The sequence below is a fragment of the Podarcis erhardii genome (assembly GCF_964252035.2).
Source record: "Podarcis erhardii genome assembly, chromosome: 10".
Classification (NCBI taxonomy): domain Eukaryota; kingdom Metazoa; phylum Chordata; class Lepidosauria; order Squamata; family Lacertidae; genus Podarcis; species Podarcis erhardii.
Genome location: NC_138500.1, coordinates 4,925,788 through 4,951,887, shown reverse-complemented (window position 1 = coordinate 4,951,887; position 26,100 = coordinate 4,925,788). Strand labels below are relative to the sequence as shown.

General features: G+C 47.8%; 1 protein-coding gene across 2 annotated transcripts in view; it reads left to right on the top strand.

Annotated features, from left to right (window-relative positions):
* The window catches only part of CALU (calumenin), a 29,026-nt gene extending 6,313 nt beyond the window's left edge, over positions 1 to 22,713 (top strand). Inside the window, exons 2-7 of one of the 2 annotated variants that reach the window (XM_081880162.1) lie at positions 6,809 to 7,044; positions 11,520 to 11,713; positions 14,536 to 14,702; positions 16,366 to 16,426; positions 17,761 to 17,960; positions 19,837 to 22,713. In XM_081880162.1, the coding sequence (XP_081736288.1) occupies positions 6,818 to 7,044; positions 11,520 to 11,713; positions 14,536 to 14,702; positions 16,366 to 16,426; positions 17,761 to 17,960; positions 19,837 to 19,941 (954 nt within the window). In that variant the 5' untranslated portion in view covers positions 6,809 to 6,817 and the 3' untranslated portion in view covers positions 19,942 to 22,713. Of the gene's footprint in view, positions 1 to 6,808; positions 7,045 to 11,252; positions 11,447 to 11,519; positions 11,714 to 14,535; positions 14,703 to 16,365; positions 16,427 to 17,760; positions 17,961 to 19,836 lie in introns of both variants that reach the window. The other variant, XM_081880161.1, reaches the window with a different exon arrangement.
* The last annotated feature ends 3,387 nt before the right edge of the window (positions 22,714 to 26,100 follow it).

The window sequence follows — 26,100 nt, the reverse complement described above, 5'->3', positions numbered from 1 at the left end:
TTTTGATTTTTTTTAACAAAACAACTGACTTTTCAGAATAAATAAATCTAAAATTGGATTTACAGATCCATGCCAGTTTTTAATAATGTTGTTGTTTAGTCGTTTAGTCGTGTCCGGCTCTTCGTGACTCCCTGGACCAGAGCACGCCAGGCACTCCTATCTTCCACTGCCTCCTGCAGTTTGGTCAAACTCATGCTGGGAGCTTTGAGAACACTGTCCAACCACCTCGTCCTCTGCCGTCCCCTTCTTCTTGTGTCCTCCATCTTTCCCAACATCAGGGTCTTTTCCAGGGAGTCTTCTCTTCTCCTGAGGTGGCCAAAGTCTTGGAGCCTCAGCTTCAGGATCTGTCCTTCCAGTGAGCACTCAGGGCTGATTTCCTTCAGAATGGAGAGGTTTGATCTTCTTGCAGTCCATGGGACTCTCAAGAGTCTCCTCCAGCACCAGAATTCAAAAGCATCCATTCTTCGGCGATCAGTCTTCTTTACGGTCCAGCTCTCACTTCCATACATCACTACTGGGAAAACCATAACTTTAACTATACGGACCTTTGTTGGCAAGGTGATGTCTCTGCTTTTTAAGATGCTGTCTAGGTTTGTCATTGCTTTTAATAATATAATGTTTTAAAAATGAAATCTGGCCTTAATGTGAGCATAATGGGGTTGTATCCAATGCCCCGTGCACATAGTTCTGTGGGAACTTCCATTCCCTCTCCTCCCTCTGCGCCCCCCCCCCAAATCTGCTCCCTCAACCCTTTGTAGCTGATTTTGAGGGTGGGTAGGAAAGGGGAGGGAGAGGAAGCTTTTGTTGTGCGCAGGGAAGTCAGTTGTGCCAGCGGAGCTCCTAAACCTTTTGAACTCGACTTCCTATGACCCTCTTATGAAGTCATTTGTTTCATAAAAATAGATGGGGGGGGGCTGTATGCATGATGCAAATGAATGTAACTCTGATGCAGCTTGACAAGCTCGTGAGCATTACTGTACAAAAGGATATCATATTGTACAGTTGTGAATCTTTTGCCTCCCGGATCAATATTTCTTTGGTGAAATGGTCAATTTGTCCATAAGCACAGTGTCCCAGACTTTCAAAATACAGGCTTCTAAAAGACTTGCATTTAAAGTTCCTAAAAGAATTTAGCATTCACTAATCTAGCTGCAGTTAATAAATGGAAGATTGGGTATTGATTGGTTATGTTCTTAATATGAGGAGTAAAATAAGATAGCAGAGCTACTTTTGGGTCTGGTTGTAGCAATTGTCCCACCATTTGATTAATTGTTTGAAAACCCTTTTTCCCAAAGGGAATAATCTTTGGGCAAAACCACCCCGTTTGTACTAGGGAGCCATGTAAATTTCATTCCTGCCAGCCAAGGTTAGAGGTGTTACGATTAATTCTATATATAATTGTTGTGCTCCTTGCAATAAAGTCGGCTAATTATAAATTGACTTCTGTGCAACACCTTGACTTTAAGTTGTCATTAATGGGAAAGCAAAGCTCGCTTGGATGCGAGTAGCTAATTCACGAGGAAATTATGTTTGGAGAGGTGTTTGGGGCACGTTCGATTGCAGGCTGGCGCCAGTGGCATATGCCTGGAAGGCAAGTTTAACAAGAGACTTTCATTGTTGGCAAAATATCACTGACTTCAGTATGCGTAGGAATAGGCCTGGCTGTTTTGCCAGAAAAGTTCCTGGCTGATTCTGCTTTCTATCCCCAGGCAATGCCATAACACACTTGGCCCCTCTCTCAAAAAAAGAGCATTGGTAAAAGCAAGAGTTTGTGTGTGTCATGGGAGCTTGCCTGGGCTTGTAGAAGGCTGAAAAGTCTTGACCAGTGTAACTTTCATGAGATTTTATGAACTAAGGGAGAAAGTGTGTTTATCAAAATGAGCGTGGGTTTGCATCAGAAAGGGTATGTCACAGGATCAGGGTCACAAAGAGATAACCAGAAATGCCTGGAGGAAATGGGAACACTAAAATGTTTGGGTATTCTACTCTGAGTAAACCCATTGAAATATTTACTTGGGTCCATTAAATTTAATGCACTGATGGCCAAACTTGGCCTTCCAGCTGTTTTGGGACTACAGCTCCCATCATCCCATCTAGCAGGACCAGTGGTCAGGGATGATGGGATTTGTAGTCCCAAAACAGCTGGAGGGCCAAGTTTGGCCATCACTGATTTAATGGGTCCACTGCTCTTAAGTAGACACAAGCCATTTTTGTGTCAGGTAAGGAGAAATTTCATTGTTTCCATTAAATCTGTTCTATGTTTTTAGCAGTTCTTGTTTTTATCTGTAAGCTACCTTGAGTCCTGTTAGGGAAAAAGGTGGGGGGTGATGATGATGATGATGATGATGATGATAGAGTGCTTGTAAGGTGGGGACTGTGGCCCAAGGAAAGGCAGGGCAGCAGAGTTTTGAGCTCTGCAGAGCTCCAGGTCAGCGAAAGTTGTGAATGGTGTGCTCCATGCATTTTGGTTGGTCTTGGTTTCTGGGCATAATTTGTGCTGTCCATCAGGAGAGTGGAGCCATCTCTCTGTAAGTCACATGGCGCTGAGGAGGTTCTTCCTCTGAAGTCCAATGCGCGTGCAGGGACAAACCGCTCTCCCACTACCTCAGCAACCATATTCAGAAATGGAGGATGCATACCTGGTCCTAGGTTCAATCCCTGGCCTTTCCAATTGCAGAATTGTAAGTCGCAGGGAAAAGGGACGCGGGTGGTGCTGTGGGTTAAACCGCAGAGCCTAGGACTTGCCGATCAGAAGGTCGGCGGTTCGAATCCCCATGACGGGGTGAGCTCCCGTTGCTTGGTCCCTGCTTCTGCCAACCTAGCAGTTCGAAAGCACGTCCAAGTGCAAGTAGATAAATAGGTACCGCTCCGGCGGGAAGGTAAACGGCGTTTCCGTGCGCTGCTCTGGTTCACCAGAAGTGGCTTAGTCTTGCTGGCCACATGACCCGGAAGCTGTACGCCGGCTCCCTCGGCCAGTAAAGCGAGATGAGCGCCGCAATCCCAGAGTCGGCCACGACTGGACCTAATGGTCAGGGGTCCCTTTACCTTTAAGTCACAGGGAAAGGCACCTTTGCCTGAGATTCTGGAGAGCCACTGCTAAGCCAATGTTGGCAGTACTGAACAGGAGCAGCAAACTGACTCTGTACATAAGGCAGAAGAGACATCTTACATAATGTGTCGCTGGAATGCTTAGCTCACAGGGCCAGATAAAACTGAAATTGGACTTTGAAAAATATTTTACATTACTAGGGAGCCAGCCCCCTGAGACCTTCCGGCCCTGTTTCTTTCAGATTAAAAGACTGCTTGGGTTGCAGTGAGGCATGTGCAGAGGTTTCTCACGTTAGTTTTCCTTGCGTCAATTCCATACAGGCCTTCATGAGGTATCGTGGTGGCTCCTTTTGGAACAGGGGAGCTATAGGGAGCGCTGTGGCCTATGCAGAGCTAGCTCCGCAGCTATCCGAAGGGTGGTGGTGGTGGTGGAAGATGATGTGCTATAAATAGTTAAAAGTCTTGCTGCTGGAATGCAAGTTGCACAGAACCACTTCGAGCGCATTGCGTACATATAATATATACGATGGCTTTGGCGGCAGGGAGAGGCTTGAATCTCTCCCCCAGAATCTTAAGCATTTGCCAAAACAGCTTGGTGGCTCTGATCCCCTCCTCTCTTTTCCCTGTGATGTGATTTTTCTCCCTGGGCTGGGTGAGACTATAAATTGTGTATCTCTTTATGTATGAAGCTGTTGAAATTCCATAACAGTGAGCAAATTCTGTACTGCCACAGTGTTTTGTAGTTGGCAGGAAAACACTCCCCTTCAGTTCTCAGGTGGCTCTTGCCTGATGACATTTTTATTATCATTTTAGGTTAGGTGAGCATTTCCTAGCTGCTGTAAGTATGTCACAAAAAGAGGAGATTGTTATTATTAGTGTTCTTCATTGTGGAATCTTCCTTCAAGATGGAATTTCACAACATTGCAGAGACAGGTCTAATTAAGCCTAAAAAAGAACGTAACATAGCACCAGCATTGAATTCCAAAAGGGCTTACTCAGTTGTGCTGAATACTTTCCTGAAGCTTACGAATCTGCAAGCAAACCCTCCGTAGGCTGTACACCTATGATGCTATGGTAGATTAAAGAAATGAGCATTAAACAGCAGCATGCCATGTGCGGAGAAGTCACAGGCTAGTCTAGATGCTGAAAACATTCTTACTAGGTGTGGGCCAAGGATACAGCGAGTCCACTCAAACACATGCTGAAAGTGTAAAACAGGGGTCAGCAAACTTTTTCAGCAGGGGGCCAGTCCATTGTCCCTCAGACCTTGTGGGGGGCCAGACGATAGTTTTTTTTGGGGAAATGAACTAATTCCTGTGCCCCACAAATAACTCAGAGATGCATTTTAAATAAAAGCACACATTCTACTCATGTAAAAACACGCTGATTCCCGGACTGTCCGTGGGCCAGATTGAGAAGGCGATTGGCCGGAGCCGGATCCGGCCCCTGGGCCTTAGGTTGCCTACCCATGGCGTAAAAAAAAAAAAAAAAGGCACTTCGGTGGTCCTGTAAAATAACATAAGTCTTCTGGGAAATGATTTATAATGAACTGAAGAAAATGTTTAAGATCATTTTTAGTAAAAGACCAGAAGCTTTTCTTTTAGGGATTATGAATATAGAGATTCTGAAGGACCTTAAAAATTTGCTTTTGTATGCCACAACCGCAGTCAGAATGGTGTTTGCCCAGAAATGGAAAGAAGATGCTATACCAACTAAGGAAGAGTGGCTGATTAAATTGATGGACTATGCCAAATGGCAAAACTGATGGGTGTAATATGAAACCAAGGGGGGGGGGGATGATTAAAGAATGGGAAAATTTGTAGAATATCTGAAAGGTTCGGGGATTCAAATAAGTTCATTAGTAGGATTAACTTAAATCAAACAGTTAAAAATATAACTAAGATAAAAGGAAGAAAAAAATGGAGTAAAGCGTTAAAAATCTAAAGTAGAAAAGGAAACACAAAAGGGGGGGAGGGAAGTCAGATATGTAATTGTATTCGAAATATGTGTTTGTAAGGTGTACTTGTAACCATGTGAAAACACACACACACACACACACACACACAGAGAGAGAGAGAGAGAGAGAGAGAGACAGAGATATATAGATATAGCTAGGATACAGGGAGTCCAGATGCAGGTTTAGCAGAAGGAAGGCAGAACTGGCAGCTGACTGGAAAGGAAACTGAGGCAATGAATGGATTGTGGAGGAGGAGGAGTTGAGGGAAGGAGGGGCCAATAAAAAAGCACCAGTGTCTTTACTCTGTGTCCCTACTTCCTTTTGCCCTCTGCCTCCCTTAGTTTCCACCTGTCAGCCAGTGCTGTATCCTTAAAATCATAGCACCATAGAGTTGGAAGGGTCCACAGGGTCATCTAGTTCAACCCCCTGCAATACATGGCTCTTTTGCCCAACATGGGGCTCGAACCCACAACACTGAAATTAAGGAGCCACATGCTCTGCCAACGGAGCTACCTTCCTCCCCTCCGCTCAGCCTTTGCCAATCTAGTGACCTCCAGGTGTTTTGGACTACAACATCTATCAACTCCAGCCAGCTGATGGCGAAGGCTGCTTTTGCAAGTATCTTCCTCCTTCCTGTTCCCCTTGTCCCAGTGGAGGGTCCCTTGGGACCCTGGGACAGAGGAGCTGTGTGCAGTTCGCAGCAGAGGGGTGGATTAATAAGGGAGCTTCTGGAGGCTTCTGGAGTAGTCCCGCTTGGACTACTGCAATACACTCTACGTGGGGCTACATTTGAAGGTGACTCGGAAACTACAACTAATCCAGAATGCGGCAGCTAGACTGGTGACTGGGGGCGGCCGCCGAGACCATATAACACCGGTCTTGAAAGACCTACATTGGCTCCCAGTACGTTTCCGAGCACAATTCAAAGTGTTGGTGCTGACCTTTAAAGCCCTAAACGGCCTCGGTCCAGTATACCTGAAGAAGCGTCTCCACCCCCATCATTCTGCCCGGACGCTGAGGTCCAGCGCCGAGGGCCTTCTGGTGGTTCCCTCCCTGCGAGAAGGAACACAGAGAACCAGGCAGAGGGCCTTCTAAGTGGTGGCGCCCGCCCTGTGGAACGCCCTCCCACCAGATGTCAAAGCGATAAACAACTACCTGACATTCAGAAGACATCAGGGAAGTTTTTAACGTGTGATATTTTACTGTATTTTTGGTTTCTATGGAAGCCGCCTAGAGTGGCTGGGGAGGCCCAGCCAGATGGGCAGGGTATAAATAATAATAATAATAATAATAATAATAATAATAATAATAATAATAATAAAAAAAAGCTTTGGGGACAGCACTGTCAAAAGAGGTGTGTGGCATGTGAGGAATGAAATTCACATTGGTCAGAATGAACTAGCAAAGTCTTTGGCTGCAGTTCTCTAGTTCTAAACAGCCAGTAAGTCACGGCTTCTTTGCAGTTTCGAAATAGCCTGTTTGCAGGAGGGCAGTGTGGTCAGTTACATTTAGCTTAACCCAACGTATTATTGTGTGCCTGGCTACGCCATGTGCATGCCTCTACGCCATGAGAAAATAATAGCCTTGGGGGTTCATTCAACATGGTGATCACAAGTGCCATCCCTTCTTGCTAATTAAGACAAGTGGTATCAGCCAACCAGCTAATTATAACGTCCTTTTTCTGCAGTTGGAAGCGTCTAGCAGGAGGGCAATTGTGTGGCGTGACTGATGGTCCCCACGGGAAGCCTGAAGACCTTCAGCTTAAAACAAGCTAACTGTTGCTCCTGTATTTCATTTCCCAAGGTTATCACCATGGTTGTGGCTGTTCGGCAGGTCGTTTTGTACCTGTCCCTGTGGACCGCCTGTGTTCTGAGCAAACCCACCGAGAAGAAGGATCGCATCCACCACGAACCTCAGCTCAGCGACAAGGTCCATGATGATGCACAGAACTTCGACTATGACCACGATGCCTTCCTGGGTGCAGATGAGGCCAAGACCTTTGACCAGCTGACGCCAGAAGAGAGCAAGGAGAGGCTGGGGTAAGGAAACCTTGATGGTTTTCACATAGGAAGGCTGCTTGGGGGGTGACTCAAATCCACTGCAGCCTGTTGTGTGCCTTCCCCACAAGCCAGCTCCCATGGGGCTCTGATGCACAGTCCGGCTAAGCAACTGTCCTTGCCTTTAGACCATGGGTAGGGAGCCTGTAGCCTTCCAGGTATTGTGGGATTCCCACCATTTACCATGCTACCTGCAGCTGGTAGATGTTGGAGCCCAACCGCACCTGAAAATCCTCAAGTTACCCATTCCTCCTTTAGACAGACTTGCAGCCCAAAGCTAGCGACTTTTTCTCAGAAGTAAGCTGGCATGAATTAAACGGAAATTATTCCCAGATTAGTATCTACAGTGGTGCCCTGCAAGACGAACGCCTCGCAAGACAGAAAACCCGCTAGACGAAAGGGTTTTCTGTTTTGGAGGCGCTTCGCTAAACGAATTTCCCTATGGGCTTGCTTCGCAAGACGAAAAAATCTTGCGAGTTCCCGCGGGGTTTTTTCGCTCCCCCCCCCCTTTCCTAAGCCGATAAGCCGCTTAACAGCTGATCGCTAAAAGCCGCTAGACCGCTAATAGCGCTAATCCGCTAAGCTGTCAATGGGCTTGCTTCGCAAGACGAAAAAACCGCTAGACGAAGAGAATCGCGGAACGGATTCTTTTCGTCTTGCGAGGCACCACTGTATAGAGTTATGGCAGGTGTGAGGAGCCTTTGACCTAGATGTTGCCGAACAACAACTCCCATCATCCTTGCCCATCAGCCACGCTTTCTGGTACTGATGGGAGTTGTAGTTTAGTAACACCTAGAAGGCCAAAGATTTCCCAAAGATTTCATTAAAAGCTGTGCAGGTGCATCTTGTTATTAAGTGCCCCTTAAGTTGCCGATTGGGACGCGGGTGGCGCTGTGGGTTAAACCACAAGCCTAGGAGTTGCCGATCAGAAGGTCAGCGGTTCGAATCCTTGCAACGGGGTGAGCTCCTGTTGCTCGGTCCCTGCTCCTGCCAACCTAGCAGTTCAAAAGCACGTCAAAGTGCAAGTAGATAAATGGGTAAACGGAGCTTCCTGCAGCCAATTGGAAGCCGTGCCTCGGTTTCCAAACGTTTTGGAAGTCGAAGAGACTTCCAGAACGGATTCCGTTCAGCTTCCAAGGTACCACTGTTAATAAATTTGTGCCCATGGCGAGAGTCTTGACTAGGGCCCTGGAGTTCATGCCGAGGAGAATAGCAGTGCTAATACAGTAACTGCTTCATTGCATATGTTCAAATTAGCTCCTCCAGAAGGCTGTGACCTTGATGGAGCTAATGGCTCCCCGTCGGCAGTGCAGTGGGAAATCTCTCCCCCCCCCCACCTTGCAACCCCCCCCACCCTGTGGCCCAAGTGTCAAGTAACAGGAGTGACAGCTGTGGTTATATTTGGCTGAGCATTCTTATGCTCCTGCTGCTGCACACTTGGGGAAAACTCTCCTTGGGAAATAAATCATGCAAGTTTGCCCCGTTAGCCCCTCACTGTCGAGACTTTCTGAACATGCCGCACCGCTGTGGGGGCCCTGGCCAAAGAGCCTGGTTGTTTGTCCAGCCCAGCAAAGTAGCACAGGCTTGCATCACTTCTGTGACATTCACGTTTGCGCCAGAGAATTGATTCAATAATTTTTTCCCTTTCTCTGGCAGCTGTGAGTAGGGTGCTGCTGTGTTGTTCCAACAGGCAGGTGCCCATTAGGGTCAGGGCAAGAAGAAGGGTATCCAGACTGTCACCCACTAGTGCATGAGGCACCCTACACACACACACACAACACACAAGCAGGGTTCGAGCAAAGCCAGTAGCTCTAGCAGAAATTTGGGCCAAGCACTCCAGTTCACGTTGCATCACAGGAACACTCTCCAGAGCAGCTGTCTGCGCTGGCAAGGGCTGATGGGAATTGTAGTCAGGCTGGGGAAAGCTTCTCTAGAGTAGCAGGATGTGTGTCCTGCTGTTCAGGCGAGTCGTCGTCTAGTTGCAGGTGACTTTTCTAGGACTCTCGCCTCTTGCCCAGAATTGCCACCTCGTCCGACCTTTCCTTGTAGGTCGGGTTTCAGTTAAATCCCTCACCAGCACGCTTTGATGTAAGTGGAGGATAGCGAAGGGGTGGAGAACAGCCCAACTGTAACGCCTGGCCCTGTAAGTGGGTCAGGTGTCAAGGAAAAGAATCTGGCACTCTGCAGAGAAAATGTGTTTTTAACACAGTACAAAGGTAGCATGCGTTTACCTTGGAAGCTCAAAACCAGCCGCTACCACCACCACCCTTGCCTCCATCTTGGCTACTTTTTGAGCTTCTCAGCAGAGGTGGCAGCTGCAGCCCTTTCCCTCCTTTTCCATAGCTCTGTTCTCCCCGAGTTCCTCCCCGGATCCCGCTTGCTTTATTGATTCCTGGCAGCTGCTGCTGTGACTGGCGATCCCTGGGGCAGCTGCCTGGAGCAAGGAGGAAGCCTTTGTGTGTGTGTCTTGAGTGGCTTTCCTTGCCTCAGGGCTCCCGAGACCAGGGCTGTTAAATGCAAGTTAATGTTTAAAGTCGATTTAATTGTGCCAAATAATGGGTTGCATCTGGTAGGATCTGGTGCCGTGCTTGCATGGCGTTACAAACAGGTCCTTGGTTTCCACTGGATGTGGGCTGTCGTGAGAGATCCGTGTAAACTGCGGAGGGTTTCAGAGGCCGCTGGGCCTCAAAGATGACCAGCTGCCACCCTGCTGTTGAACAAGGTTGTCAAACACTAGAGCTTCAGTCTGTTCCTTCCTAATACAGTGGTACCTTGGTTCTCAAACTTAATCCGTTCCGGAAGTCCATTCCAAAACCAAAGTGTTCCAAAACCAAGGGGCGCTTTCCCATAGAAAGCAAAATGGATTAATCCGTTCCAGACTTTTAAAAACTACCCCCAAAACAGCAATTTAACATGAATTTTACTATCTAATGAGACTGTTGATCCATAAAATGAAAGCAATAATCAATGTACTGTACATTGTAAATAAATAAAACAGTATTGTAGATGATAAAAATTAAAATTTATTTTTTTCCGTTCCTGCACAGATGATAGTCATTGTTTGTTTGGATGGTGGGGCTTTTATCCATTTCCGCAGTCACACTATCAATCAATCATAAAACGAAAAACAAGTCACAGACACAAAAATGAAAAAGCCACACAAACAAAAATGCAAAAAAATAGCAAAAGCACCAAATATCACCTCAGAACACTGCAATCAGAAACAGAAGGCTTTAATTACGATTGGGGGGGGGGGACTTAAATTTGCTGCTTAAGGGTAAAAATGGGACAAAAAAAGCCTTATTTATGATGGAAGGGTGACTTAAATTTGCTGCTTAAGGGTAAAACTGAAGGAAGGAAGCCTCAATTACTATGTGGGGGACTCAAATAAGCTGCGCAACAGTAAAAACGGAAGCTCAGGAGCACGTTCGGCTTCCGAGGCAAAGTTCGAAAACCGGAACACCTACTTCCGGGTTTGCAGCATTTGGGTTCTGAGTTGTTTGGGAACTAAGCTGTTCAAAAACTGAGGTACCACTCTGCAGAAGAGGGTAGGAAAGGGGTGTTGGTTGTTCTCCACCTGCTGTTGGGCTGCAGCCCCCCATCCTCCCTAACAGTTGACCATACTGGCTGTGGTTGAAGGGAGTCCCAGCAACAAGAGGTGCCCTCTCCCTGGTGGCATAAGGGCTCTTGCTTCTCCCACTGTTGGGCTGCCCCATAAAGGTAAAGGGACCCCTGACCATTAGGTCCAGTTGCGGATGACTCTGGGGTTGTAGTGCTCATCTCGCTTTATTGGCCGAGGGAGCCGGCATACAGCTTCCGGGTCATGTGGCCTGCATGACTAAGCCGCTTCTGGCGAACCGGAGCAGCGCACGGAAACACTGTTTACCTTCCTGCTGGAGTGGTACCTATTTATCTACTTGCACTTTGATGTGCTTTCGAACTGCTAGGTTGGCAGGAGCAGGGACCGAGCAACGGGAGCTCACCCCATCGCGGGGATTCGAACTGCCGACCTTCTGATCGGCAAGCCCTAGGCTCAGTGGTTTAGACCACAGCGCCACCCGCGTCCCTACTGGGTTGCCCCATAGCCGTTTCCAAACAGGGCACGTGACCCCCCCCCCATGGGTAGGCCCAGGTATTTATTTACTTTTGTCTCTTTTAACTCTTGCCGGCTTTTTCTGCATTTCCTACAGAAAGATTGTAAGTAAAATAGATGAAGACAAGGACGGGTTTGTAACTCCCGAAGAGCTAAAAGACTGGATTAAATTTGCCCAAAAGCGCTGGATTTACGAGGATGTAGAGCGCCAGTGGAAGGGGCACGACCTCAATGAGGACGGGCTCATTTCCTGGGAAGAGTATAAAAATGCCACCTACGGCTACATCTTAGGTAGGTCCCCCGCTCTTGGGGCAACCGCTTTCTGGAGCCCGGCGTCTTGAAACTTGCTTGTTTTGTCTTGTAGAATGATTGTAAGTAAAATAGACACGGATAAGGATGGGTTTGTGACCGAGGGGGAGCTGAAGGCCTGGATTAAGAAGGCGCAGAAGAAGTACGTGTATGACAATGTAGAGCACCAGTGGCAGGAGTATGACATGAACCAAGATGGCTTAATCTCCTGGGATGAGTACAGAAACGTGACCTATGGCACTTACCTGGGTAAGGGGCAAGTTGCCAGAGCCGCAGTCATCCTGATCTCCTGCCGATAAAGCAGGAAGGGGGTGGGTGGGCATGGGTGGTCTTGCAGGCCATGGGAAGTCTGAAATGCCTGATGATTTAGAGCCGGGGCCTGATGCGCCTCTGCTGATAGAATCAGCGTTCGAAACTCGCCACGCACATTTTGTACATGGCTATCAGTAAAAATGCCCGGATAGCGCCTGACGTTTCCACCATCTGTAGGTGTGTGCCTGGAGATCTTTGGATCTTGGCAGTTTTCACACACGAGCAACACACCTTGCAGAATTCTGTCCGTTATACTTTATCTGCACAATCAGAATGAATTTCAGGAACCAAAAGTCACATTGAGAAATACGACTTTTGAGCCATCTGGCCCCAAAATGGCAACCAGGCGTTTGGTTTGGCCGACCGTAATCCTGATTTAAGGAGTTGTTTGGCGCCTAGCTTTATATATCTGAGTTTCTAACATGGGATAGAATCCCATGTTATGGGAGAGGTAGCAGTTGTCTCCTGTGAAAATGGTCCCTTGCCAACTTACATTGAGGAAGCACGAAAAGCCCTGGAAGTCTTGGACCTTGACTGGAGATGCATCTTCTCACCTCTGCTTCATTGATAAATACAGCGTAGCGACATGATCTTAATGGTAACTCTCCTGAGTGCTACCATAGGCTGTATGTTAACGTTAAATCTCCTGTTGCGTTTGAGCTCTTCAAGACCTTTGGCTAAGAAAGGAGGGGAGAATCCTGGGAATAGAATAGAATAGAATAGAATAGAATAGAATAGAATAGAATAGAATAGAATAGAATAGAATTTATTATTTATACCCCGCCCATCTGGCTGGGTTTCCCCAGCCACTCTGGGCGACTTCCAACAAAGTATTAAAATACAGTAGTCTGTTAAACATTAAAAGCTTCCCTAAACAGGGCTGCCTTCAGATGTCTTCTAAAAATCTGGTAGTTGTTCTTCTCTTTGACATCTGGTGGGAGGGCGTTCCACAGGGCGGGTGCCACCACCGAGAAGGCCTTCTGCCTGGTTCCCTGTAACTTGGATTCTCGCAGGGAGGGAACCGCCAGAAGGCCCTCGGTGCTGGACCTCAGTGTCCGGGCAGAACGATGGGGGTGGAGAGAAGCCCCCTAGAGGTTGCATTGGACTCACGGCTCGCCACCTCTGGCCCGGGAGCCCACCGTTCCCGTCTGCAGAGGAGAATGTCCCGTCTGCAGAGAAATGTCACTCAGTGCAAGGAAGGCTAACTTCTGGGTTCAGCTGCAGTGCCCAGGAACTCACCACTCTGCATTGTGGGAAGGGGGTCTTTCCAAAAATCTCTTCACTAGCATTGACCCAAACCAGTCTTCTCCAGGCTGGTACCCTCCAGATCTTTGGGACTACAACTTCCATCAGCCCTTGCAAGCATGTCCATGCTGCCTATGGCTAATGGAAGTTGTAGTCCGCACTGTCTGGACGGCACCAGGTTGGGGGGGGGGGAGCTAGTGTGTAAAGCTCTGAGCCTATTGCAAACACACCTTCCTGCTTATCCTTCACTCCCTGACTTGACTTGAGAAAAGAGCCATTCCTGTTGCAATACAGTGTGTTGCTTTGCTTTTACTTTAATTTTGATACCTAGATAATAAATTTTCTTTAATGTATCTCTAGCAGTTGGTTCGAAATGAAATAATTGCTGTGGTTAAAATATACCGTATTTTTCAGTCCATAAGACGCACTTTTTTCATCCTAAAAAGTAAGGGGAAATGTCTGTGTGTCTTATGCCGCAAATATGTGGTCCCTGGAGCCAAATTGCCCAGGGGAGAAAAGCAGATCATGCTTTTTTTTTCCGAAAGAGGGAAGGGGGTGTTGAAACAAAACGCTGATCGGCAAGCGATCAGAGAGATAAGGCTGCTGATAAAGGAGGTTGCCAGGGGAGGGGGGGAGGTAAAGACAGTGAACTTGCAAGGAGAGGAGACAGGAATACTAAAGCAATGAGGAGAGAAATTAGAATAAAAGGAGGAGCAAAAAACTGCTCCAGCTAAGGAAAAGACACTAAGGCAAACAAGAGGGAAGGGGGTGTTGAAAGGAAGCAGCTGGTCGGTAAGCAATCAGGAGGGAGATAAGGGACACTAGAGATAAAGGAGGCTGCCTGGGAGGGGGGAGGTAAAAGCCCATGGATCCTCTGGATTTTTTGCATTGGGTCACCCCAAATTCACCATCAGATCACATAGCATGTCCATGGCTACAGCCTGCACCAAAAAAATCACACATCCACTGTTTCTTGGGGCCGCAATGACGCAAAAACGTGGTTACAAAGCACGGATCCACATGGACCCTCAGGATTTTTGCATTGGGTCACCCCAAATTCACCATCAGATCACATGTCTGTGGCCACAGCATGAACCACAAAAATCATACATCCACTGTTGCGTTCAGAATATTTCCCCCCCCCTTGTTCTCCTCCTTTAAAAACTAGGTGCGTCTTACGGAACGAAAAATACGGTACCTTAAAGCAGGAGGGTGACCAAAGAGTCAACCATTTTTGCTAGTGAGAAATTACGGTCACCTGGAGCCTGGTTTGGCCGTTCTGTGGCTGAAGCACTCCAGTGTGCCCTGAGCAATGTTTTGTTCTTGGAAAGGGTGCTGCAGAACTTGCTGGGCTGCCTGGATTGTTTTTCCTGAACAGTGTGCCCTGTGACATGTTCAGTAAACATGTGCAGACTGCACTTCCGGCAGTAGTAATGATAACACCGGTGAGGTTTGTTACCCCTCAAGCGGCTTCCCGGTGCTGAAGCAGACACAACCTTTCTCTTGCCACCCAGACGACCCCGACCCCGACGATGGCTTTAACTACAAGCAGATGATGGTGAGAGATGAACGGAGGTTCAAGATGGCCGACAAGGACGGCGACCTGATTGCTACCAAGGAAGAGTTCACTGCTTTCCTGCATCCTGAAGAATATGAATACATGAAGGATATAGTTGTGCAGGTGGGTACCACGCAGGGACCACATGGGTTAACTTAAGCCAGGGAGCAAGTAGAACTGTATTTAAGTGACACATTGCCACCCGTATCCCACCTGCAAAAGGCTTATGAAACCATTTTAATGCTACTTCTGAAATGTGTTCTGGTCAGGGTGGATAATATTAATGATTTTTTTAAAAAAATCAGATTTTTAAATTTATTTAAATCAGATTTTTATAAAATTTATATTGGATTTTTTTAGATTTAAATTGGATTTTTAAAATAAAATGCTTTTGGAGGAAAAATCTTTCTAAAGATAGTTTTCTATTTAAGTTACATTCTAGTCCAAAGGCTATTCATCAGAAAATAAGGATTTGTTTTAAGTTTCTCATGTGTGCTAAAACTCAGTCCAAGTTTTTTTAAAAAAAATTATTTAACCACATCAGTTAACAAACATGGATACATATGTCATAATGTTACTGTTTTAGTTAAATAAATTGTTATTAAGGAAATGATTATTTTTCTCCTTCCGATAAAGTACAGCAGCAAAGCTGTCCAAGTATAAACAGTGAACTTATTAAACCTCACCATAATTTCATAATTATCTTTCTATGTATTTCTAATAGTACAACCAAATCAGTCATTTTTGATTAACTGCTCTGAAAATTTATTATTCCAAAAACGAAACCTTCATTTGGTTGCAAATATTGAGATTATACCAGCAAGAATGAGTCCTCCTGTAAAAAAATGATTTAAATCAAGTCTTACCGACTAGTGATTCACCGTATTTTTTGCCCCATAGGACGCACTTTTTCCCCTCCAAAAATGAAGGGGAAATGTGTGTGCGTCCTATGGGGCGAATACAGGCTTTCGCTGAAGCCTGGAGAGCGAGAGGCATCGGTGCGCACCAACCCCTCTCGCTCTCCAGGCTTCAGGAAGCTATCCGCAAGCCTTGCAAGCCTGGCGGGAGTTCCCGCGGGCTCACAAGGCTTGCGGGCAGCAGCCTGAAGCCCCGGCGAGTGTCCGCAAGCCTTGCGCCCCCGGCGGGAGGTACTGCCGAGCGCGCGAGGCTTGGGGCGGCAACCTGCCGCCCGAAGCACGCGGAGCCCTCTGGAGGGCTCCCCGTGCTTCGGGTGAGTGTCCGCAAGCCTTGCGCGCCTGGCGGGAGGTACTGCCGAGCGTGCGAGGCTTGGGGCGGCAGCCTGCATCCCGAAGCACGTGGAGCCCTCCGGAGGGTCCCCCGTGCTTCGGGCAGGTGTGCGCAAGGCTTGGGGCGGCAGCTGCGGCTGGGGGGGGGGGAATAATTTTTTAAAAATTCATTCCCCCCCCCAAAAAAAAACCCGAGGTGCGTCCTATGGGCTGGTGTGCCCTATAGGACGAAAAATACGGTAAATCGTGATTTAAATTGATTTGATTTTAATCATATCCACCCTGTTTCCAGTCAGCTTATCATTGCCACCTCTGGGTCATATGTGGAAGGCGAGGTTTCTGAACTTGTTCTGTGGGTGGGTGGTTTCTGTTCTCCCTTCTAGGGATCTCTGTATGTTCTATATTGATCCTAAGGTTCTCTTCTTGCCTGCTGGAAAGCATTTCTTATGCTCGCTTCTCTTTGCTCTCTGGCAAAGAAGGGGCACCATAGGTCCCACCTGAGCTTAAGCTGCGATGCTGACGTTGGTTTTTCTCAACAGGAAACAATGGAGGACATTGACAAGAATGGGGATGGCTTCATCGACTTGGAAGAATACATAGGTGAGCCAGATATCACTTCCTTCTCCCCTCCTCCTCCTTTAGTTCAGATTCTCGTTGTCATTCCTCAAAGTTACTATTAAAATGCTGTATTCAAAATGGCTGCAGCCCACCTTTGGAATGAAGGGTGGGTAGTGAATTAAATTAAGAAATCCTCCCCATTATTAGGGTAACTGTGGGAGAGGCAGTCACACCCCAGAGGAACAGTGGGCTTGGCTGCCCACTCCCTCCCACTTTCATTTATACTGATGTGTCTTTCAAGTTTGTGTTCCTCAGCATCTTGGCAAAAGGGAAAAGATTCCTGGCTAGACCATTTAAAATAAAAAAGGTGCTCCCTTCTTGATACTCGCCTCCCCTTACCTTGCATAATCTCATTCCCAGGCCGGCTGCTGATCCAGGTGATTTAAGAGTCGTTATTGTTATTAGCCTCTCATAGCCCTATTCTGCGATAGATTTTAATTTTTTTTTTTAGTGATTGTTGCAATATTATTTATTTTTATTATCTATTGAATTTACCGTATTTTTCGCACCATAGGATGCACTTTTCCCCCTTCAAAAATGAAGGGGAAATGTGTGTGCGTCCTATGGAGCGAAGACAGCATAGCCCCGCGACCCTCTGCCGGCTGGAGAGGTGACGCGCGGCTATGGCAGGAGCCTCTATAGCTGCGCCACCTCTCCAGCCAGGAGAGTGCGCGGGGGGCTAAAGAAGCCCCCCGCGACCCTCTCCCAGCTGGAGAGGTGACACACAGCTATTGCAGCAGCCTCTTTAGCCGCGCACCTTTGCGCTGCTCCCCGACCTGCTCTTTGGGGCTGGTGGTGGGCTTCCCCCTGCCAGCCCCAAAGAGCAGGTCGAAAGGAACCTGAAGCCTGGAGAGCACACCGACCCCTCTCGCTCTCCAGGCTTCCAAGGTAGCCACCTGAAGGCGACTGAATGCACCTTAAACGGCACCTTGTTTTAGAGGGGGGAAACAAGAGGGGGGAAATTCTCCCCTTCTCTGTGCAGCGTCTCCTGTCGCTTCGCTGAAGGGGCGCTGAGCAGAGAGGGGGAGATTTTTCTTCTTCTTTTTCTCCCCCCTCTAAAACAAGGTGCGTCCTATTGTCCGGTGCGACCTTTGGTGCCAAAAATACGGTATATATGCTTTGGGGCCTCTATGTTGCATTCCGCAATAGATTTTTTCTCTTTTTGTGTGATTGCTGCAATATTATTTATTTTTATAATCTATTGAATTTGGGGCCTTAGGTTAAAATTTGCAACCGAGTCCAATGGACACGTGGTTCTCAAGCCTGACCCAGTGTCTGTCTGCCTGTCTCTCTGCCTCTCTCCCCCTTCGCCACAGGCGACATGTACAGCCACGACGGCGACGCCGAAGAGCCTGAGTGGGTGAAGACGGAGCGAGAGCAATTTGTAGAGTTCCGGGACAAGAACCGCGACGGGAAGATGGACAAGGAGGAGACTAAGGACTGGATCCTGCCCTCGGACTATGATCATGCCGAGGCAGAAGCACGGCACCTCGTTTACGAGTCGGATCAGAACAAGGTGAGGAGGCTCTGTCAGGATTCAGGGAATTGGCTTCCTCCCCCATGGCCATAAGTGAGCAGATCAAACGAAAGGAATTCTTACCAGTTAACCGTATTTTTCGCTCTATAAGACGCACCTAGTTTTTGGAGGAGGAAAACCAGGGAAAAAAATACTCAGAATCCCAGAAGCCAGAACAGCAAGAGGGATCTGGCTTCTGGGATAGCCACGCAAAGCCTCTTCAGGGCAGCAGGATGAAGGCTCCCCTTGCCCGGAAGAGGCTGCGCGCGGCTATCCCATAAGCCAGGACAGCGAGCGGGATCGCTGCGCAGCGATCCCTTTTGCTTATGGGATAGCTGTGCGAAGTCTCTCCCGGGCAGCGGGATAAAGGCTCCCCCAAGAGCCGCACTCCCTTTAAAGAGCGTGCGGAGCGTGTGTGTGTGTGTGGGGTTCCCTCTTGGGGGCTTTTCCCCAAAGAGGGAGAAGGGCAGCCCTTCTCCCTCCTCAGGGAAAAGCCCCCAAGAGCTGCACACACACTCCACGCGGCTCTTTAAAGGGAGCGCTGAGCAGAGCCTCCCGCCTGCATTCGCTCCATAGGACGCACACACACATTTCCCCTTACTTTTTAGGAGGGGAAAAGTGCGTCTTACAGAGCAAAAAATATGGTAATTAAGGGGTCGGCAAGGTTTACCTCACCAGGGCCGGTTCACTCCCGCAGAGATCGCTCCGTGGGCTGGATCGCGTCTGCACATACGCGATTTCCGGTCCAGACACGATTTCCGGTGCCATGGAAGCAAGTCCCCACTCTAAAGCAGCGCAGCGCGCAGAGACTTGCCAAGCGGGTGGCTCAGTTTGGGGGCGGCTCATGGCCGTTTAAACGACCCACGTGGGCCATAGGTTGCTGACCCCTGAGTTTGTTTCTTTAATAAACACAGCTAAGGACAAAAGAAAACGTCCACCCAGAATGGCAGTGCTCCCAATTAAGCTTACAACCCTGTTAATCTACGTCACTCCTACGTCTTGTAATCTGAGCTTGTAGCACCCTCTGTGCTTTCTGTTCTGAAACTTTCTGAGCTCTTCTTGACCTTGGGGAGAGTGGAGGGAGGCTGTCCAGAGACTGTGAATCTGTTAACCCTCTCCCTTCCAGTGTTTCTTCTCCTAGCTGTTCCCCATCCAGTATTTCCCAGCTTCTGCCTTCTGAACTATGCCCCTCTGCAAGCCACTGTTTCAAATCTATACTGTCTTCCTGCTCCTGAGAAGATGCAGGAGCAGGGGGAAGGGGGTGGCTCCCACCATTCTTCCTCAGTGCAGCCCTCCTTAGCACGGTCCCAGACAGGCTCCCTTTTGCAGAGCGACTGGCTTTGGAATTCCACATCGCTGGGTGTCGTTGAGGCCCAGGTGCCGAGAGGCCTGTCTCAGCAGATCCCAGGGGACCAGGCCGCAGTTCCTAGGTAGCTGCCTTGTTCTGACTCATTCCATTGGTCCATCCAGCTCAGTACTGTCTGCATGGACCGACACACATTCTGCAGGATTTTAGACAGGGTTTCTCCCAGCCCTACCTGGAGTTGCCAGGGATGGAAGCTCATATCTCCTCCTTGGAGAAAATCCCAGCCCTCTCTTGTACACTTCGTACTGTATACTTGTTGGGGCAGGGACCTGCTCCTTCCCTGTTCTGTATGTCAACTATCAGGCTGCTGCAGCTAAATAGAAACCCAGTCCTCTGAGACGTTTTCCTGATCAGCTCCGGTTGAAATGAATGGAAGCCACACAAGAGCTTCCATTTATTTCAACAGGTTTTGCTTGTGGGAATGTCTCGGGCAATTGTCCCTCTTAAACATTCATTAGGACTCATTAGGAATTGTTGCCCAAGCGCCTGAGTTCTCCTTTTGTTCTTTAGGATGGCAAACTCAGCAAAGAAGAAATTGTGGACAAGTACGACTTGTTTGTGGGCAGCCAGGCTACGGACTTTGGGGAAGCCTTGGTACGACACGACGAGTTCTAAGCCAGGGAGGAGGAAAAGAGGAAGAAAGTAATTTATTTTTTACGGTTTCCGGAATAACGCGAAGAACTCTCTCTCACTACTGAGACTGGCGGTTTCAGGCAACAACGTGGAAAAACGAGAATAAACCTCTCCCGTCCTTCCTTTGCTACTTGTTCCCGTGGGGACGGGAGCTCAGTGTTTTGACAAGCAACTTTTAACTTGCAACAAATGGGTTGTTTTGTTTTATAGATTTGCATTTTTGGATTTAATTTTTTTTTGTCTAACAAGTTCTGTTTTATTTTTGTATTTTATTTTTGGTCCCGTGTGAGATGAAGAATGCTTATCCTGAAACATTAGCCCTAGAGCAACACTAGCTCCCCCTAACTGACCTCCCCCTGTGAGTGTGTGTGTGTCTAGCTACAAAATCCAATCGCAAAATGCCAGAGAACAAGGAGGGCCATGGAAAAACACACGAGAAAGCTTCCGTGTTCTAGTTTCTTCCCCCATTATTGTTTTGAACTGGGGCGATTGCCTCCAGCCCATTTCAAAGGGCCTAGCAGAGAATTTCAACAGCAGATGCTTCCAGTTCAACCTACTACTGTTATCCTTTTCAGTGAAAGAGGATTTTCCCACAATGCACCTCCCACACCTGAGTTAGGAAGGTTCGCCAAAGGCTGTACATTATGGCACCCTTCAACAAGAGGAGTTGTGGCATCCCTGCTTCACCCCAAGTATTAATTCCTGGTATTTCTGCTGCCCCCAGGAGCTGGGATCATCCAGCCCCGTTGCAGATAGGGTAGAGGACTTTGGCCAGTGCTGCTACAACCCTCCATTCAGGGCATTCACCCCCCTCCCCAAGGACTTGGTTATGAAAGCCAAATCATCTCCACCTTTTATCCTCCTGGTTCAGTTTGCTGCTCGCCTGGGCCTGCCTCTGCTTAGAGCAGTGAGCAGCTGGTGCCTCAAGACAGGGCATAGTGGGCGGATGCCGTACGGGCGTCAAGCAGGCCAGGAGAATAATGTGGCAGTTGGACACACACAAGTCCTTCATTTTTGAAGTGCCTTTACCTTTTCTTTTTTTAAAATCAGGCTTCCCTGCCAAAAAGGAACCCCGGTGCAAAAACATGCGTCTAAAAGTAGAGAGGGAATCTGTGTCCTTTATGCAAAATGCATGGCAAATTCAGCAGCAGTGTGCAGTATTAAAGACCTTCCCCAAGCAGTGTTCTGATCTCCCAGTGGGCTTCTAAGCCCCCAGCTGCCTAGTCTGCCTGGGCGAGGGCCTTCTCCTTACCTCAAAAAAAAGACAAACCACACGCCCTCTCTTCTTCCTCTCGGGTCCCAAGGTGCAATGTGGGATCTTGGCCTTTTGAAGCTGACGCTCTCAAGTTCCCATTCTAGGACTAGTTTGCTGGGTTTGCTCATGCAGGTTTTGTGGGTCCAGCCCACCAGGAATGGCTCCCCCCGCAAGCCCATTGAATGAGAATGTGATCAGTGCTCAGCACGACTGCTGGGACCTGGTCCCAGGGTTTCAGGCCTGTCTTCCTCAGCCTGCCGCTCTCCAAAGGTTTTGTCTGGCGGTCCCAGAGCCAAAATGTCTGGAGCGCAGCAGGCTAAGATAGGCTGCTTTTATGCGCTTAAGACACCTCTCCCTGTGAGCCTCTTGAACACTAAAGGCCAACCTCTCCCTCTAGCCTGCACTAAATAGCTGTCATAATCATGAGTGGTTTGGTAAAGTTCCCCCTGCCCCCAAATTTCCTTTGAGCCAGGACAGGGCAGAAATCTTCAAAACACTACCTACACCTGTCAATTCCAACTAACCTCTTCCTTTTAGTTAACAAACTTGGTGCAGGGGACAGGAAAGCAATGCTCATGAAACCAGGCGTTAAAATAATCCAGGATTTCGTAAGATGAGTGTGTCGTGAGCCTGGGCTTCCACTCATAACAAAACAGCAGGGCATTCCTCATTTCCCAGTTTCAGGAAAGGAGGTGCATCCTGGTTGAGCAAGGTGCCAGATGGTGGGAGAACAAAACACCCGTCTAGAGAACCTCGGTCCCATTTGCTTAGCCACAGAGAATGGAGAGGGGCGGTGAGTTAATGAAACATTGCTTCTCCTTGCCCAGATGTGAAGACTTGAGTGGGAAAAGGGAGCTGTTGCCATTGTTGGCTTCCCAGCTTCTTTGTTGAACACTAACGAAGGTGCATCTGCACCACAATTGCATTTTCCTTCCCACGCTTGCATTTTTTCACTCTGAAGCAAAAGCCCCCTCCTCTCCCCTGTAGCCTATATCCCACCCCCAACCCCAGGAAATTCCAGATTTGGCAGCGAGAAGGGGGGGGGGTGTTTGCTTGTGTGCGCATGCAACCTAGCTGGCTCTGTTGGCGTGACCGATACCGGGAGCAGGTACCTTCGGGGATGTACGCCTGTGATGCTTCTTTTTAGCACTGATGAGCCAAAGTTTCAGGGGTGCTGCTATGCAGATGTGTGCTGTAAAAAACTAAACAAAACAAACTTCATCCCTGCTGCAGGAAAAAAATGGCCGAAGCAGAATTCTAAGTCGGGGCTTTCTGCCACATGTATCTTGATTTTTATACTCCGCTGTGTTACCTCCTTGCACAATCTTTATTATCAAAGCAGATATGAACCTGGTGGCCACAGAAACTCGTTACTCGCATGCCCCAAAGCTCTTCATGGTCCACCTTTTTAGGAGACTTTTTTTTTTGGTAGAGTGTAAATGGAGTTTTATATAATGTACAACATAAAGATGGTGTCTTAATAAAAACTGTTTACATCCCTCGCGGCTCTGTATGTTTGCTCGTGCTGTCATGTGGGCTTTGAGAGTCTTCCCTCCTTTGCTTACGAACCCTGGCCTGCGATTCAGCCCCAACGTCTCTTCTCGCTCGAAATCCCTCTCCCAGTGTGGCATTGAGTGGCACCTCCAGGAAGGTGACAAAACGGGGCTTGAAGAAGCACATCTACGTTCCTCTCCCAACTACGAGAGGTTCTCTTTAACTAGCATGGTTCCTGGTGGTTGACAGACCCCCTCTTCTTTAAACACAACTGAAATGGTAAAGGGACCGCTGACCATTGGGTCCAGTCGTGGCCAACTCTGGGGTTGCGGCGCTCATCTCGCTTTACTGGCCGAGGGAGCCGGCGTACAGCTTCCGGGTTATGTGGCCAGCATGACTAAGCCGCTTCTGGCGAACCAGAGCAGCGCACGGAAACACCGTTTACCTTCCCGCCGGAGCGGTACCTAATTATCTACTTGCACTTTGACGTGCTTTCGAACTGCTAGGTTGGCAGGAGCAGGGACCGAGCAACGGGAGCTCACCCCATTGCAGGGATTCGAACTGCTGACCTTCTGATTGGCAAGCCCTAGGCTCTGTGGTTTAACCCACAGCACCACCCGTGTCCCTTTAAACACAACTAGTCCTCTATTTTTAAGTCGTAGAATTATACAAGGGGAGGCACTCTGGGGATCATCTAGTCCACACATGTCCAGCTCCCAAGAAACTGCAATCTTCTCCCATTATAAAAAAACTGGCAGTGATCTACCCAGGGCAGGGAACTTCAGTTTGACCAAAGTTGTTGAGATTTCTTTGGGGAGGAAGACCCTAGGTTTTTACCTTTTTTGGGGGGTGACCCTAAGTTGCTGAGCTTTTTTTGGGGAGGCTAGAGAAATTTATTACTTGTGTACCATTTACCGGTACATTACCCAAGACTCTTGTTCATGATGGTTGTCAGATCTCTTCATTTTTGTTGTAGGCATGTACCGGTAAATTTGTTAATAACTCCTAAAGAGGAACAACTATGTTATGTGAACCGCCCTGAGACCTCTGGTTATAGGGCGGTATATAAATTCTAATAATAATAATAATAATAATCCCAAAATATGCAACTGCCCCATGCAGGGATCGAACCCGCAACCTTGGCGTTGTCAACACCACCCTCTAACCAATTGAGCTATCCATTAACTCGTCTGCTGCTTTGTAACCCCACTAAATTTCAATACTTGAAAAAGAAACTTTTGTCCTGTGAAATTTGGAGCCTGAGAATATGTACCGTAACTGCAGCGCCCTGATTATCGGAAAGCATAAACCCGGCCATTTCCCTCCCCTTTGCAGGTCGTGTGTGTGTGTGTGTGTGTGTGTGTGTGTGTGTGTGTGTCTCACTTTCAACCACCTTGTGAAGGACACCACAACTCCTTTCCCAAGTTTCACTGCGTTGAAACGTTTGCATTGGATTTATTGTCTCAGGTCCTTGGTTCTTCTATTTCAAAGCAAAGTCACAGAAGTGGAAAGGCAGATATACAAGCCGTGGTAGGTTCTGTTGTGAATTTTATACATGCTTTGTATATTTATATTTTTTAAAAAAATACCTTCTGCATTGGGAGGAAAGAACAGATTCTGTCCCATTGTCGGGAGATTATAACCGAGGCCTCGGATTCGTCAGTCTTTTGTAATTTACTCGTCTACTTTGCATCCTGGGTACCAGGATAATAACACGCAAGACGTTGTGCTGGGTTCGAATCACAGAATTGTCTAGTCCAAACCCTTGCAACGCAGGATAAGTGACGGGGTTACTGACAGTAATAAAAGCATTGTTACCAAATCTTGCATGCCCCTTTAGACGCTCCCGCCCACCAAGCTGCCAGATAATTTCAAGAGTTGAAAGTTTTCTGGAAACAAGGTGTATCGATCTTGTTAGTGCTTGGGATTCAACTCTCTCAACACAGAGCTGCTAGCCCTCCTTACATCCCTGCGAGGTAGACCAGGATAGTGCCCTCTTTACAAAGGGGAACCTGATGTGCCCAATGTTATGCCAGAGCTGGGATTCGAACCCAAGTCTGTGTCCAACTCTTTCCTTGCCCTGGACCCTTCTCCTAAGATTTTCCTCTGCGCGTCATATTCCTACCCCAGCCATGTGCAGAGCGGGTATTGCCAGTATTCCTTGCGAGTAGGGGTGTGGCTCAGCGGAGGAGAGCATTTGCTCTGCATGCAGAAGGTCACAGGTTTGATCCCTGAAGGCAACTCCAGGTAGAGAGAAACTTCCCCTGAAATCTTGGGAGAGATGCTGCCAGTCTGTGCAGACAACGCTGGGTCGAGATGGACCACTTGGTCTGACTCGACAGAGGCAAGCTTCCTGGGTTTCTACTTGTGGGTCAAAGTTCAGTGGCAGAACAGCTGCACTGCATGCAGAAGGGCGCAGCCTCAGTCCCCAACACTTCCAATGTAGGGCTGGGAGCAACGCTCGCCTGAACGGATGCTGCCAGTCTGTGCAACAATAAGTAACCAAACAAACCCCTGTGTTGCAAGGGAACGTCAGCAATGACTACATACATACACAACAGACAATCTTTACAGAATTCCTTCAAACCATAACAAGTCCAAAATGAAATCTTTAGTCTCAAAGTCTCTGGAAATCTTTAAATGAAGCGAAGTACCAGAATTCGTACGATGAAAGATAAGCAGTGAAGCTTTGTGTATTCAGCAAATACGATGTCCAACACTGAACAGTGATTCTGAATATTGACAACGGTTTCGTAGAATTCTACGTGGAGCACTAATTATGTAATAATGTAGTCACTGCATTTGATATTTTCATTTACGTACATTCATTCGAAATAAGATAGGCTTATGAAGCAATTCTATATCCTCCCGCCACGCTGATGAAGAATTCTACAAAACAGTAGTCAATACAGTGGTACCTCAGGTTACAGACACTTCAGGTTACATACACTTCAGGTTACAGACTCTGCTAACCCAGAAATATTACCTTGGGTTAAGAACTTTGCTTCAGGATGAGAACAGAAATCGTGCTCCGGTGGCCCGGCAGCAGCAGGGGGCCCCATTAGCTAAAGTGGTGCTTCAGGTTAAGAACAGTTTCAGGTTATGTACGAATTAAGTACTTAGCCCGAGGTACCACTGTATCCAGAATCACTGTTCAGTGTTGGACACCGTATTTGCACAAAGCTTCACAGCTTGTCTTTCATCGTACAAAGTCTGGTGCCTTGCTTCATTTAAAGATTTCCAGAGACTTCGAGGCTAAAGATTTTATTTTGTCCTTGTTATGGTTTGAAGGAATTCTATAAAGATTGTCTATTGCGTATTTACATGGTCATTGTGTTGCCTGGACATTGCTGCCAGTCCGTGCAAGGCAGCTTCTGATGAACTGATCCTTT